Source organism: Leiobunum rupestre, chromosome 8, assembly GCF_980474605.1.
Source record: "Leiobunum rupestre chromosome 8, qqLeiRupe1.1.hap1, whole genome shotgun sequence".
Classification (NCBI taxonomy): Eukaryota; Metazoa; Arthropoda; class Arachnida; order Opiliones; family Sclerosomatidae; genus Leiobunum; species Leiobunum rupestre.
This window is the reverse complement of record NC_143391.1, coordinates 15,714,584-15,731,353: the sequence shown is the minus strand read 5'-3', so window position 1 is coordinate 15,731,353 and position 16,770 is coordinate 15,714,584. Positions and strand designations below refer to the sequence as shown.

The 16,770-nt window shown below is 40.6% G+C and overlaps 1 protein-coding gene across 3 annotated transcripts in view; it reads right to left on the bottom strand.

Annotated features, from left to right (window-relative positions):
- LOC149932479 (uncharacterized) overlaps positions 1–16,770 on the bottom strand; it is a 52,477-nt gene that overhangs the window by 10,384 nt on the left and 25,323 nt on the right. For all 3 annotated transcript variants that reach the window (XM_090156493.1, XM_090156495.1, XM_090156494.1), the window contains exon 2: positions 4,004–4,209. In XM_090156493.1, the coding sequence (XP_090012619.1) occupies positions 4,004–4,209 (206 nt within the window). The remainder of the gene's footprint in view (positions 1–4,003; positions 4,210–16,770) is intronic.

The following is a 16,770-nucleotide window of genomic DNA, read 5'->3' as shown; positions in this document are numbered from 1 at the left end:
GAACGAAAAATACGGGAAGCCGCAATTTCCAGGTTACGTTTGACCTTCGCGGACGCGCGTAAAATGAAAATAAAATTAATGATTGGAAAATTGTATTTCTACGAATATACGGCATAGGCTAACGGTTATTCTAAACGAGTTCTGGCCAACAAAAGTAGAGATATATTACAAAGAGAGCCCTTTTCAAGTAAGACCCACCACGCGTCCGTATATACGCCTCGTATCGGGTAACGAAGTCAAAAAATTGGAGATTCTGAAAGGCTTCTATTGATACAAGGGCCGTCATCAAATATGAAAAGAACCAGCTTTTGACGACGACGTTGAGATCTCCAATAAATAGAAGACCATTTTTAGGGATGCGACCTTTATCCACCGGGTAATCCAACGCGATACTATACTTCCGGCGGCGACACAAGCTGGATTTAAATATTTGATTAAGGTTGGCTTGATCAATCGCTACGACCACTTGGAAATCAAAGGCCACCCCCGCGGTTATCTTATATTACCCGCAGTTGTAGCGACCGTGAGCCACCAGCCGGGATTACATGTGGGGGGAGAATTTTAAGACAATTTTAATATTAAATTCGAATGTCTAAGCAACGACTGTTTCTCTAGCTCTTATTTTCAATCTTTGATACGAGACGGTGTTCCTTTACCGAGTTCGCCTTGAAATATAAAGCTCCGGTTTCTCGAATATCCTAGTATCGACGTAATGTAGGCGAAAGATTCCCGGGGGATCCGCGTTTCCTTTTTGGTCTCCTCGACGTATATTCCGAGCTCTTTCATCCAACGACCGATATAGAGTTTTAATGTAAACACTAGACCGCCAACATTTCAATTTCCAGCGCTGGATCAGGAAAATTTGGCTGGCCGTGTACGGATGGCCTTCATTGAAATAGTTCCCGGAATCGCGAGATCGAAATTGATATCGGCTGGGAACGCGTAAAAGGTCGACGAAGGTCCACTGAAGTTTGAGAACACTACCGATATTGCGCATCATTCATTCATCGATATTTTTGGAAATCTAATAAAATCTTCGAGAGCGGCTTTAGGGAAATATGCCTATATGTATTACAAACTGTAATATCTCTTCTTATGAAAATTTTAACAAATTTTACAATGATTATTTAACTATTTGGTTAGGAAAAAGCGCCAGTGACGAAACTCCAACACATTCAATACAAAAATAAAACGCTGCAATAACTGTTGCCACGCATGGCACCATGCCCAATATAACCAACTGATAATGACAATATTATACGTTGATTACATAATTTACCTTTTTTATACGGCCTAGTATAATTGCAAACATTTAAGCTTTTTTCGTATTTTGGCTAAGATCAAAGTGTAGTATCTTGTATATAGCGGATATACCTAGTTATTAAATTTATTCAATTAATTAAAGTTGTTTTGACGACCGTAACCGTTGAAAAACTCAGTCAGGGTACCACCGTGAGATAGTACACCAAATGTAGTTGACCTTAGTTGAAAACTGTAGATTCCTATAGCGGACAAACATATATATATATATATATATATATATATATACAAACACTCATCATTAGATAGCGTTTCCCAATTAAAATTGGATTCTAAATAAAAAAACTTGAGCGCCATGGTAAGTTAAAGTACCTTACCTTTCTTATTAAAATCGTTCATTAAAAATGTATAATTTGTTTGGCTATTGTGTAAATTTTTAACTCACGAGTTACACTGAATGCTCTATTCCAATATTTATAGTTCCTTTAATATAAATGAAATAGCCAACGGCCGTGCCCAGGATGAGGTTAATTAACAGGGGTTAGTTTCAAATTGCTTCAAAAGTTTCGTACGTAGCTTTTAAAAATATAGGGCGTTGAAGGAACAAACAAGTGTTTTACCTGTTTTAAAATGGTCCAGAGTTTTACTTTATTTGGACGATTTCCTTTTAATTAAGATGCCAAACATATTTAATCTTGTATTTGGAACTGTCCAATACGGAATCCAAATTTTATTTTAATTAATGAAATAGAAATTACTTGAAAAATTGGATAATCCGCTAGGCTAATACCCTTGGCACCACCTTAGGCCTAAGTCATCAAGTGACTTTTGAAGCCTTTAGTTCAGGTGGCCGGGTTACAATGCGTAGGAGGGTGGTGGCAAGCCCTCATGCCACGCGAGCCAACAGCTCCCTACACTAACTATTACCGTTAACCTCAACAAGTTTTTATGGAAGGAGAAACCGAATAGCTTGGGGAAAACCCCCTTAAACTAGCGGGGAAAGAACTTGCAAACTCAACGCAGAAGGAGTTGTTCCGAATTTTCACCCAGTGCCACAAGTTGGTATCGAACCCGGCTCCTCTTGCTGCGAGGCGAAAGTACTAACCACTCCGCCACCACACCAAGGCCAAATTTGCCTTTACTCCATGGTCTTCGGGTTATATATGGGGCTCTAGGCCCACGATATTTAGGCGAAATACTGCAAAAAATCCCATGATGGGTTAATTTGGCCCGGACGTTTGAATCAACAGATTACCCCAAAGCGTATGCTTTAAATAATGGTACAATGAAACTTAATTATAAGATTGGGTAATGACGTACACCTGCGAGACCACTAGGCGCTCGCGTCTCGGATTTGTCTATTGTCGAGCGGAACATTAAGAGTAATAAATGGACGGACATAAACCACGACACGAGTAAACAGTCGGCGGCAGACGAAAACGATTTGGAGAGCTCTTTGGCCTTTTCCGCTTTGGGTAAATATTTTCTGGAGCGCATTATTACGGAGGCTCAAAAAATTGTGGCAGAGATGTTGATGGGAACGAGCGCGTTGGCTGACTGTACGCGATTCTGGCAAGATATATCCAAAGGAGAATACGTACGAGTCCGACCAGGGGATGAGGAGAAGCGCATCGCGCGGTTAAGGGAAGATTGAGAAAGGAGACATAGAGAGACTATTAATTTCATTAGTCGCGTGAAATATCCCATTCACCTGCCGCTATTCCGAGAGTGTCGCTTTTGTTATGATCCTCATTAAGTCTTTGAAGTAATCCTTTAATTGGGAAGCCTTAATTGATATTAACTAAGTTTTGTCTTTCGGCCCGCGAAATCCTATTACGCGCGGAGGGACACCGTATTCGAGCGCGTTGCCTCGACGACGCGGGCCTCCCGGAGGGAAAACCTTCCGCCGAGTTTGGACAAATAGTAAAAGACGCGCTATTTATTTTACGCCATCGTTAAAAGTTGGCCCCTATACCGCGAATCAGTCCGCTCGTAAATATAGCCGGTATATGGCGCCCTCTCTAATAGTCAAAAGTGAGCGGACAATAGGGGTCGCAGTGAGCCGGGGATGTTTAAAACCCAACGCCCGAGGATTATAATATTAGCGACGAATAATAGGAGAAGAGGACTCGAATGGCGGCCACTCGCCTGGCTTCATCCACTTCACACGGACCACAACGCGCCGAATCCCACGTATATCCAAAAGCGAAAACTTAATGAATAAGCTTAACAATGTTTTATAAATAAGACGCTTATTAAGTATAATATATCATAATGTAAAGAGAACCATCATTATTTCCTATTATAATACGGGCAGCTCTCTTCCCGCGTATTTATCTGGAGCGGGCTCATAACGACCGATTTCCGTTCGCCCATGGATTGACTATGCACCCACCTAATCCCACGCAACTCTAATCGCTTTCTCGTGTATACCGAAATAACAATGACCATCTTAATTATTCGCCACGAATAAAAGCTTATTTATATCCGCTTATTGAGGTATCATCCGACGATGTTATTCCTATTCGTATATTAGCTTTCATTAAAATAATCGCGCTAGAAAGTGATTGAAAACACGGTGTTCTGATATGCGAAACGGGTACAAACGCGTAAACTTACTGAAATATTTAAATATTGTATCGGAAAACACAACGTATTGAATTTGTTAGGATAACGTTTGATTGATATTTCAATAAATTATTTCAAAACTTGGGATTCGAAGTGTAAAGGTAAATATACTTACGTCAACGTGGACTCCGTGAAGAGGGAAGAACTGTTTTGGTGGATTTTCTCTGGGCGTGTACCTGTAAAATTCGACCTTGTCTTTCTGCCAATTGAGGGAATAGAGCTTGTCACCTTCCAGTTCATAGTTGCAGTTCAGCTGGACTTCTTGACCTAAACGCACCTTTTCCGGGACGTGGATCGACTTCATGATTATCGACTCGACCCCTGCACGAACAAAAAACGATTTTTTTTTATATATATGTAACTGAACTAAAGTTAGAAGAAACCACCTATGGACTGTGAGAAGGATGATAATACGCGAAAAAGCAGATTAGTCCATATTTAAAAGGGATAATATAGCTCGAAGACCTATTGGTACGAGTTATTAGTAAGTTTTTTAATTTCTTCAAATTTGTTTAGGATTTAACTATATTATCCCTTTCTAATCTACTTTTTCGCGTATTTTATCTAACTGAACTAAAACCAATCTGAAACGTAAATACGGGATCTCATCGACGCATTCGTTAAGTTTCTCGCACCTCGAAAACGGGATTGTTTGGGGAAAAAACGTTTCAACGTAAAAATAACGTAAATAACATTATGAAGAACTGAAAACATCAGGATCAACTTAGGGAGCTCAGGGTATTACGTGATGTGTTTCTTCCCATCTCTAGAAATAGATGCGTCGTCCTCAGAGGGTTTCACTGGCTCTACAGCCCAGCCACTGACCTCCTTGACAAAGTTACGATTTCACTCTTAACTTTTTTGGCTCCGTTGAAAAAGGGATGTATTAAGGGGATTAGACGGAGAGGAAACAAACTGAAAGCTTTCTCCCATTTTCTTTATTTTTTTCTAAAAAAAACTCAATTTTGTTTTCAACGCCTGTTTTCTCTTCACTGACCCGAATATTTCATACGCTATAGACCTTTAAACGTAATTAAAGATCAGTTAAGTCAGATCTGATTTAAAATATTAAAATTGTTCAATGGATAAATATAAAATATAATTTATTGGGCGTACCAGAGTACTTTAATTTTTTTAAGTTTATCCGATAAATTTGCTTCTTAGATATTTCTATAAAATAAAATTGGAAAAATCTGTTAAGTACAAACGCAATCCTAGCACCTACAAGCAACAAACACACGGAGAACGCAGCTAGCCTTAGACACGCTAACGCAGTGTTGTGTACAAATTTCGCTGAACTTTTCTCGCAAAGGGGGAAGACAATTTCCGAATTTTCCCCTTCCGACGGCAGCAGGCCCTGAAGCATCTAACCAATGAAAAAGGTACATAAGAAAATGCACGAATTTTGACGGGTTGCGTTCTTCTTGTGTGGAGTGCTGCGTTTGTTGCTCCTAGCGCTATATAAATCGAAATTACTCGAGACTCCATCACGCGCTCGTAGCTTTGTAAAATTAAGAGACAGTGACGCAAAAGAAACATTAAAACAAGAAGGCCTATTGTTTTACTGTTTAATGAGTATTTTTTGGTTTAATGTTTGAACATTCGTAGCTGGCCAGGTCCAAGGGCCTGGAAATGTTAATGCTCTCCTGAATTTAAGGGATAAGACTGCTTTCGAAATGGCCTATTAGTTCCAGTAGAATCAGTAGTGTAGCTAGTATCAGTGACGCCCTCCAGCCAGGAACGTAGCTAAGCACTTAGGCTTGGGAGGGTGGTTTAGATAAATTTTTGCCAATTCAAAGCTTAAAAATGGCAAACTTCATGGAATATTTTTTCTCTATCAATTGTCTAATTAAATTCATAGTAAATGGCTTTGATTTAATACTTTCACTACAAATAAAATAAATCTAATGTATTACGGAAAATATTTGGTGTATAAACCAGATTTTAACGCCTATGGTTTAAAAAGTTACGTGAAGAGTGTTTGGCGGCTCGGTTTGGACAGCGTATTATCTAGGTATTTTTGCGCTAAACCGGGGTACACGTAAAAAACAATTATAATAAAAAGTTCATAAGACTGCAGATCGTGATTTCTATTTCGTCATCATGTGCCCTATAATTGTAGTAAAAATACTAGCCCTCCGCCTAGGATAACATTAGGCTCGTGCGACTACTTTCAATTACGTAATATTTCTATTGTTTTAATAGCTAGTGTTAAACCGATTTTAAGCCATTGACTTTAGTCGAAGTAGCCGAACATGGTCGGGCTCAAATTCAGGTTGCTTAGAGATCGTAGTTACGACCAAAAACTGTTTCAACGATGGCACTACTTTGTCTATGGAAATTAAATAAAAAACATAATTTGGAATTTAGTAAGGATAGAATAGAGTCGGAAAAGGCTTAATATATATTGGGATTTTGGGACCAATGCATCTGGAGGAGCGACACATAATTGAACAAAAATTTATATTACATAGTTTTAAATATTTTTGAACGAACTTCCAACTTTAAGATTGAAATGCCAACTCTGGAAGAAAGTTGGAGATTGGGCGACTCCCCCACCAACATTTTCCCAGGATTTTGGGGGAAAGTCGCCCCCCCGTGGCTTAGCCCTTAAAGCCATTCGCGTATAAGTGTGCATTTATATGAAATTAGGGGGCCCCCAAAGCCAGCCTCCTCCTCCCAATTGTGAGGGGCAGAGTGGGCCCTACTTACGCCACTGAATAGAATGTTCTTGATGTAGTATTTACTTATGAAAACTATATTTCCATTTATAGATTTTACGGTGACTACGGCTATAACGGCGATATCAGTAATTGTACAGCGATAACGTTAGTTACAGCGATTATTAACTGATTACACTGATTATGGATCAATGACAGATCCATTAGAGTTATTATGAACTGATTACAGCGATTATGGATCGATTATGGATCAATTACAGCGATTATGGATTGATTACAGAAATTATACGGTGACTACGACGATAACGACGATAACGGCGATATCGATAACTGTACAGCGGTTACAGTGATAATGAACAGATTACAGCTAATATGGATTGATTTCAAATACATGGGGACAACGAGGATAACAGCGGTTATGGAATGATTCACATGGTTAATTCTTGCTGGTCATAAGGTTTTATCGGTAGATAAAATTTCATTTATTTTAATTAAAGTGTTTTAGAACCCAAAATAAATACTAATTAATGATGTTTCGGTAACGGCGCTTAGAAGTTAGAGCTCACTGTTTGAAGACTCTGTTGCCCGTTTTGAAAATTTAGAAAATTATTTCAAGCTTTATAATAAAAGCTTTTATAATTTTTTTTAGGTTTTTAAACCATTTTGGAACTAGGTAAAAAAAATCGGCTCTCCGCTCATAAAAGTCGTTTTTCTAGATTACAAAATCGGGGGAAAGAACCTCAAAGCTTGCTCCGAATATGCGCGAATGTTAAATACTCTATAATATCCAGACGTTATTTCACTCTCATCAGATCTGATTAAAAAATGTATATATTTATTTTAAAATTATTTATGAAATGAATTGATTTTAATAGCAAGCTGTTGAGTAAATTTTATGTACTAGGTTTTTTTTTAAATGTAGAAGTCTTTGGTCAACTATGACGTATGTAGCTAACGTAATATTCACAGTGGTTTAAATTAAATACACAGTCATTTTTGAGGAAAAGGGTATATTTTGTTATATCAAATGTTTTTAATTCTAATGTTAGACAAAACCAATTGCGTAAGTAAAATGATTTCAATAAATAAATGTCTATCGATTCGCTCGTAAATCTTTGTTTCATAAATTCAGATTAGGCCAATAGTTTTGCGTCTATCAAATTTATACAGTGCCCTATTTTATTTTATTGGCTGCATATGTTTTAGGCAATCTTTTCGTTTGACCAATATATCGATTACAAAATTTAGTGGCTTAAAATAACGAAGATTTACTTACTGAAGGAACCACACAGGAGTCCTGTGACAGGACTAAGTCCACTAGTGACGCAAATTACCGGTGGCGGGTTGAATTGGGTAGGAGTGTGGTGGCAAGCCGTTCAAGCCAACAACTCCCAACACTAAAGGCTGGTTTTCACTAAGGCAAAAACGACACGACGGTGAACGTCGACGCGAAAAATTCCCGTTAGGCCTAATGCAATATTTTTACGTTGACGCTCACCGCTGTGGCGTTTTTGCCCTAGTGAAAACCAGCCTATACTATTACCGTTAACATAAGCAACTTTTTATGAAAAAGGGGAAACCGAAGAGCTAGAGAGAAAACCTCTATCTTTGCCATTATTCAATTAGTTTTCGATTCATTTTGTCAGATTAACATATTTTTATCTATAAATTTTGATGTCGCTCTACTTTTGCCATGACAAGTGCATAAAGTTGTTTCGAAATTACTTGGTATTTTTATTGTTAATTAAAAAATTACGCAAAAGCTTCGTGATTTTTTAGTATACCACTTGCAATATCATGAGAAATAATGCATATAAAAATAGGAAACTTATAAAAGAAGAGTTTAAAAACGGCGTTCGTCAAAATAGTTTTGTCATGGGGCAAGCGTATTGACGAGATAGAAAAAATTGTTAAGTATCCTTTGACACAAAGATCATCAAAATTGGTAAAAGTAGATCAATCGCATATTACACATAAACCAACCCAGAATCGTCCGCCTACTGAACACTTTCCAAAGTCAGTGACGCAAAAGTTAAAATTCAATAACTAAACAGTTATTTTATATAATATATAATAATCAGTTAGGCTAGTACTCAAGGCATCACCTTAAAGGAGCAAATGATTTAGCGACTTTGAATGCCTCTTAAATCAGGTGGCTGGGTTACGATGCGTAGAACGGCGGTGGCAACCCTTCATGCCACGAGAGCCAACAGCTCCCTACACTAACTATTACAGTTACATGTTTATGGAAATGGGGAAACCGAAGATCTAGGGGAAATTCCCTTTAATCAGTTGGAAGAGATCTTGGAAACCAAATGCCATAAGGTGGGAACAAACCCGTCTCCTCTTGCTGCGATTCTAAAGTGCTCCGAGGTTAATGTGCTAACTAATCTCACACCCCACCTTATTTACTAATTTGAACAAAATACTTTTCCCGGTTCCTCTGGTTTGGGAAACAAGACGAAAAGGGTTACAACAGATAAAACTATTTATTGCTATTTTTGAGGTAAATCAGGGTACACACGAAGAAAAAATAATAATTGAACGTTACTACATCTACAACAGTGGTAAGAAGCCCATGGAACCGAAGTTGGTGAATCTACAAGCATAACATTTTAAACGCAGTATTGAGTCAAATTATTCGGATGTTTGACTGTGTCTATAGCTAATCAGAAAATCAATAGGGGTTTCCATATAATAAAACAATAAAAACTAAAAGTATAAAATGTTTTTATCCGCGTCACGAGCTTAAGCTTTTAAGTACTTTATTGGCACGCGCGTTTCGCACATTGGCTTCAAATTCCAAAATCTTTATCGACTCCCGCGCGTGCTCTCTATATTCAATAGCTATAGCTAGTGACGTAGAAAAAACATTTACAAGTGACCTCCCGTTTTTTAAAGAAACACATATGAATATTTTCCATAAGGCTGTCACTTTGGGAAATATTTTACTGAGAGCTTGTAGCGGAATACGTCATCACAAGAAGAAAATCTCGCATTAGCGAGGCGCTGTCAAATGCAACGTGTGACCCGTTAGCAATTGGAAGCAAAACGGCGACGAAGCCCGTAAAGCAGTCGGTCTTGTGAATAGCTCTCAGTAAAACTTTTGTACGTGAAGAATAGGAAGTGTCACACTTATGTAAAACTATTATACACTTATGGTGAAACTGCTAAGATGAAGTGGAGCCTTGGTTAACGGTCTAGTATATCAATAATTTTGCCAGCATCATAATGATTAAAGTTCTATTCTATATAAATGTAATAAGAGTAGAAACCCTCACTGTAAAATAAAATAGCTCATTCTGGTGTATTGTAAACTAAATATAGAACTTCGTTTCCTTAGGCTATACGTTTTTCCATTACATTTGATCGCATACAGCATTTGAACATTCATCGGATTTTCGTTACTGAAAGTAATTGGATATTCAGATGTCCATCAAGATTTTTTTTATCTTCATAGCTCTTGATTTGGAAACGGCTTTTGTTAAAATTAGATGAAGACATTCGATATTATTCGTTTCTGATTTGCTTAATAAGGCCATTTCGAATGAAAAAGACGGAAACTCGAAACCGAGTGGGAGGGATGGCCTCTGGATCCTGTCATTCCGCCTGGGCCACGCGAAGGGAAACAATTTGACAATTTCGAGGATAAAAAAAAACACGCGGGAGATAAAAACTTTGACAAGCTGAAGTAAGCTTGAATATTTTATTCCAACTTACCAACATTTTTAAGCTCTTTTTAATTTCTACCGGAAAGCTAAAAGTCCTCGAAGCTAAAATAAGGGCGAAATATAAATTGGAACATTCGCGAGATTTATCCGAAATTTCGTTTTTTTTTGTTTTTTTTTCTAAGAAAAGGAGGATTAAGGTCCCAATCTCAATTGGCTATCGCCCTTTCCCGCCGTGGCAGCGTACCCTTCTTTGGTATCCGGTTCCTCCCGGTCGAAATCGTTCTACAGACATTAATTAAGTTATTTTTTATCGCGAAAAAGAGATAAAGGAGGAACTGCCGTATACGCGCAATTACGGGGAAAATTTTTCGAGAGTTCTAAAACCTGACGGAACCTTTTGCCTAATAGAATTAGAGTTCGCGAAGAAGGCGGCCGTGAGAGAAAACGAAGTAAGGGGGAAAGGATGGCTTTATCTTATATATTGCCAAAGTGGAGGAACCTGTCGCGAAAGATTTCTTTACCAGGATTTTTTTTTCTTTTTTTACTTTAGTGACAAGGAGGACCAAGTGGAGGGGGGGATGAAACGTGATTTCGATGTAAAGCACGTAAAGGAGGCTGCGAGGGGAGGAGGCCGTGGCTCAGCTACAGGGACGGTAATCCGACATATCCCCTCCCTCTTTTCCCCCTCAGATAGAAAGCGATGCAATGTAAATAGCAATGCTTTTCTCTTTGCCCTTAGATAAAGGGAAAAGAAGTCGAGGGAAGGATGGAAATCTACGGCCAACGTGTACCACCAACTTGTCAAAACAAAAGTTTTCTTTCAATTTAATTTGTATATTTTGGTTCACGTTCCAGGTTTTTTGTAATATGGATTTATGGACTGACGTTTTATTTTCCAGGTTAATATTTCGACAGAGATGGGTTAAGCCGCAGACCACTGGCAGGAGTCCGTTCGCCACGTTCGAAAAACACGTAAATGATTACATTTGTCTAATAGTGTGAATAAGTTGAAAATGTTCTAAACTTTTGGAAATAAAACTATCAGCTGAAGTTAACGAACCGAAGTTATGGGACAGATTTAAAATTTCAAGGGAATTTCCCCTATCACTGACGGTCAGGGTCCAGTTTGAGAGCCACGAAAGGTTTCCTAAGAGTGTGCTTCGAAATTGAAACCGTGGAGAGTGGAGAGTGTACGCCGGGAATGATGACAACGCGCTTACATTAGAGCTGTTTCTATCCTCTAACTTGTATTCGGTAACTTCTGTTATAAACATTTTTTTTACGAAACACCATTCCAAAATGTATCTCTTAATAATTATACTTGTATGATAAATTAAATTAAAGTGCATCTCCATAAATGTGCAAATGCGAATAATGTTCAAATTATGCAATTTCAATTGGTTGTTCTTGTCCGATGTACTAACTAATTGGTAAACCAAAGATTGCTTTTATTTTTAATTTTGGTGGGTCGCAATAGTACAACAATTGTCCAACAGGTTACTATGTTTTGGGATCCTCCACTGAGATATTATCGTCTGCTACTATCACTGCTATTCCTATATGAAATTTTGCAATTAGGCTTAGCCTGTCTAAATCATTTAAGTCATTTGAACATTAGCCGCTATTTCAAGAAAACCATTATTGTCTAGTAAGCAGACTACAAGATTCAAAGTTCACGCGTCAATGACGTCACGTATTAACTTAATTTCAAATTAAAGAAGTATCTTTAAACAAGGAATACTTCTGTGCAAGTTTCCATGTCATAGTGTCTGAGAAAAATCATATAACCTCGGGCTGGAATCGAACCTGCAAGTATACAACTTTTGGGCTACCCTCCCAACGCCACTACAATTGGATTACCAATGTTACGAGTAAACAGGCCTCGGACATCCAATTACCCAATCGACCTTAAGACCATTGTACAACCTAAAATCGGTCACATACCCAAAACGTTGTTTACACTGCTTATTTCATTCCCAATATTAGTAGTACAAATAAGATGAGGAAACTATTTGCCTTTTAAAATAGTCTAGTCCAAACAAGTCAAGAAGCGTTAGCATATGTGGGTCAATTTGAACAATCTTTTAGTTACGCTCAATTTAAGTACAGATGGTGGAATAAAATTTTAAGCTTTTAAAATTTTCGAATACGTCGGCGGGTTGAAATTCAACAAGAAGAAAGTTAAAAGCGCAGAACGAACCATTTCACCGATAATATTTGGCAGATATCACCAATACTCCGCGAGCTAATTTAAATAAAAATTCATTATCGCTTTATGCCCAATGAGCCCTTTGAAAAAGTATTTATTTGGGCTAAAATTAAAGGTTTAACTCACCCGCTGGGATCGGTTGGGCAAAATCGACGACTTCGCCTTTAATTCGAATTAACTAGCTATAAAACCCTTAAACTCCATTTTAATCCATCCTCTATCGAAACCATTACGGCCTCTCTTACCCATAGTTAGATCGGGTGCCTTAACCGAAAGGCGCCAAAATATTTCTTTTTTATATCCGCGAACATTTATAGCGTCCTTATTAGACGGAGATTATGGGCGGGTCCGGGGGGAAAAGGCTCAGAATGGCGCGCTGCCAGCGCATTCGATTCGCTCTCTAATACGATATAAAATTAAACTAACAAGCTTATTCGGAATTGAACTATAATCCACCTCAAACTCCCGTTTTCGAGCAAACCGAAGACAGTAACTAGCCCCATTGTTTAGTCAAAGTGACAGAGAGCTCGCGCGTCTATATACGTAGGCGTTGAGACGCTGAAGGACGAGAGCTGGGAGCATCGGAGAAGGAATAAAGCGGTATTGTGATTAGACACTGGGTTTAATCGGCCCAAGCGGGAATGCCATGTCAGATTCGCGGTAATGAGGCCGAGTTGGCCGCGAAACGACCAGAGAGGGTAGCTCCGGAGATCTAGTAGCGACTATTACAGGCTCAATAGAATCGCGGCTACCCGGCGTATAGATCGTTCGAAAGAGTCACGGGCTTGCCCAACGATTACTACTACTACCATAAAGGAAAAGAGGGGTCGAGACGCCAGTTTACCACTTCCCGGGGTTACCTGAAAGTTAATTTGAAATCGGAAAGAAGAGAGACAGGCGCTACGTCCCGCGCAAACCGTACCCTCCGGATATTTTTGAATTAACCGCCAGGTTATCATCCGACTTCCTTATAGGTAAAAGAGGGGGTGGAGGAATTTCTATCCATTGTCTTTATAGGGCTTAGGTCTGGTTGGTTCGAGCCCCCCCCCCCCCACGTCCTCTGGCCCCTATAGGCAATTCCCCGTTCCAACTCTTTTGTTCTTGCGGCTCCCATTGCTGGCGTATAAAGGAAAAGAGCCCCCTACCCTCACTCTGGCACCCCTCCCCTCCGTTTCCGTCCAGGTCATTTGTTGCAGCTGGCTTTCCACGTCGGAGCTTCAAAAACTCTCCTCCGCTCCCCGTCCGTGCACAGCTTTCTCTCTGCGCGCTCGCGAGCGCGCGTGTGTGTAGGCCACGCGAAGACCCCGTATTTCGATAGATTCGAGCTCTCTTTAATAGTCCAGCTTGTAGTGGACCTCAAACTGGCCTTTGCCCATGCATTGATAGAGATTCTCTCTCCTCATGCACGCGGCTTCGACGTTGTAGACTAAATAAAGTCCAGATCGCACTGACACCGCGTCTTTTTATTGGCGAAAAAAGATCGCGCTTTCGGTTAGAAATAACGCGTCTTAGAGCACTTTGCGCGGTTTTAAGTGCCTATTGAATTCTAAATAAAGTACGAAACGCTTCACTTTCGGTAAATGAATCCAGTTTTAACTTGATTTGAAACGCGTATTTATTTCGTAATATAGAGAGTGAATAAGGTTAGATCTTTACTACATTGTAGCTCCATTGTCGGGAATTGTTCGTGCGAACGTAACCCGGTAATTGAGCGATCTCCAGATTGCCTACAAAGCGCGACCGGGCTGAAACGGGAGAGAGTGGGAGCCTTTCCACGCGTTGCACTCGAGATCCGGTAAATGGCCTCCTTTAGTCCGGGAATCCAATTTATAGTCCTCGTTCCGGTAGCGCTAAACCCGGGCTTCACTCCCGCGACCCAACGACGGCCGAGCCAGACAACGGGACACGAAGACAGACTATACCCTTCTTTATTTTATTTTAACGAATGACTGGGCACGATTGATATAGGGTTTCGTTAATATAGTTATTGCCAGAGTAGCTGGTGGGAGTGACCTTGACCTCCCTAGTTATCAAATATTCATTCTTAGAAATAAACTCTGGCGAGCGAGAGATTAGATTAGTACGATCTACGTAGGTGACCTAAATAAAGTGAGGACTCATTTGGTATCGCGTTTTTTTACGTGGTAATGGAATTTCATTTTTGCGATTTTGCCAATATAAATTCTTCTAATCGGCGAGCAAGGGGGAGCGTGAAATGACCGAGATGAAAAAGGAGGAAGCGAGGGTTCGTTATTAATATCGCGGGACATCGAATAAAGAGGTCGCTATTAACCCAAATAAGTCACGTGCTCTTAACGATAAAAAATGTTCTCGGATTTCTCCCCGACTCGATTCCCGGCTCTCTTTTTAACATTTTCTTTTCCCTATTATCGATTGATTAGCGACGGAAGAACCTTCTTTTTGTACTTTTATAGATTTTCGAGTTAGTAATTCGACATGGTTATCCGAAAAGCAATCAAAAACCGTGTAATATGCCCCGTGATATTGTTCAAAATGCCATTTCTCTATACGCACTTCGGAAAGATTTTTTTTAAGTTTTCCGCAGTACGTACAAATATAAGCTTCCTTCCTTTCTTTAAATTTTTTCTCGAGTCAGAGGCTGATATCCTGACCGTACTTCTGTCAAGAAAAATATTTATCATATTTTCGGATCTATATTTGCGCTCCGGTTCATAACGAAATCGGAGGGTGAATGGGGGGCTCGACATTGGGAGGAGTCGCGTGTTTGCGCTGATCGATTAGGGTCCGTTCTCTTTCGCTCTCTATATAACTCTTTATTCTTCAAGGCGAGCCAGGGTGTAAATACTTTTCAGATTTGGGTGACGCCATCGGGAACCAGCCGCCAGTTGATTTCCGAGTGGTGGACGGGGTACGGTCTGTACGTTGAGCGCTACTGGTGGCGATGGTAGGTGGCGATCGCGGAGTTCTTTAGGGGCCGCACGCTTCCGGTATTCCCAGCCCTATCTCGATGCCCGTTTCATTTCTGCAGGGCGCCTATAATTGCGTACGTGTATCTGTGATCTATAAACGGCCACATCGGAACCCATAAAGCAGAATAAAACCCATAGTCGGTGTGGAAGCCCGCGAGTTGTATCCCATAAATAAGCCGGGACTCTGGGCACTGTTTGAGCTTCGGGGGTCTTAAGAGATCTACTACCGCCAACGAATCGCAATTTTTTCTCCCCGCTGCCTCTTCTTTCGCGTTCTTTCTCTCTTCCTACTTTTTCACTTCGGTAGACTATCCCCCTGGCTTCTTTTTTTCCGGCGGTGCAACGGCGTATGCCGACGCGCGATAGATACTCGTTGGACGGGGCCCCCAGCCCCCGGGCGGACAAATACGGCGAGGAGAGTCCGCTGTCTCTCCAAGTTGCCAAGTGTTTTTTTCCCTCTCCGGGAAGTTTGCGCGGTCTTCTCTCAGCGTCTATATCACGGACTATTGAAACCCCAACCCTCCCTTACGGCCACCTCCCTCTCTCCGCGGATCGGGGCATCGGTCCCCGCGAGGCACGCTATAGCTCCGAAAGAAAGAAGATTTCAAACGACCCGCGCCCCCGCTATACATCGATCCGAATCTGTTTGCTCTCTACACCTTTGAAATCCCTTCGTATTAGAGTCTTCGTAGCCGGAATAAACCCGGGCGGAACACGTGGCGCGGACGTTGAAGAGTTCTACGGATGAATAGTCGATAGGAGCGGAAGCGAGTTGCCAGAGGACGACGACAGGGTCTACGGGTATTTTGTATAAGGATTCGTCCCTTCTTCTCCTCTCGCGCGTGGCTCTAGGCGTTTCTCCGGCTTTGGCGGGGTTTCGGCGATATCAGCACGCTCGAACTATCCGAGGCGGTGCCTCTTATAATATTTGTGTCAACAGAAGCTGAAGAGGCTCCTGTCATCTTTATCCGGGGACACGGATTCGGTGGCGCTCGGCACAATGCAGCCGGAGCCCGCTAAGATTTATTCCGGCTTTACGTGTCTCTTTCACCCGGGCTTGGCCTAAAATTCGAGGGGACGATGGCCTCCTGACGAAGCGATTCGAGCCTAGATTTAAGAGTGGATTGTAAATCACGGATGAAAGCGACAGACTGCCGCGATACCCGAGTCGCTTTTGCACCGCGAGCCGTAGAAACGCTTCGATCCTACTTTTTTATTTCTAGTTATTTTTTCTCTATACTTTCGATACGGATATTCCAAAGGGTATAAAAACTAAAAGCAGTGGGTGTCGGAAGGCCACCTTTAGCCTCTCGGAGTTCTGGCCCGATGGAGCTAATATAAAAGGGAAACTTTTCCCAAATTCGATTTAA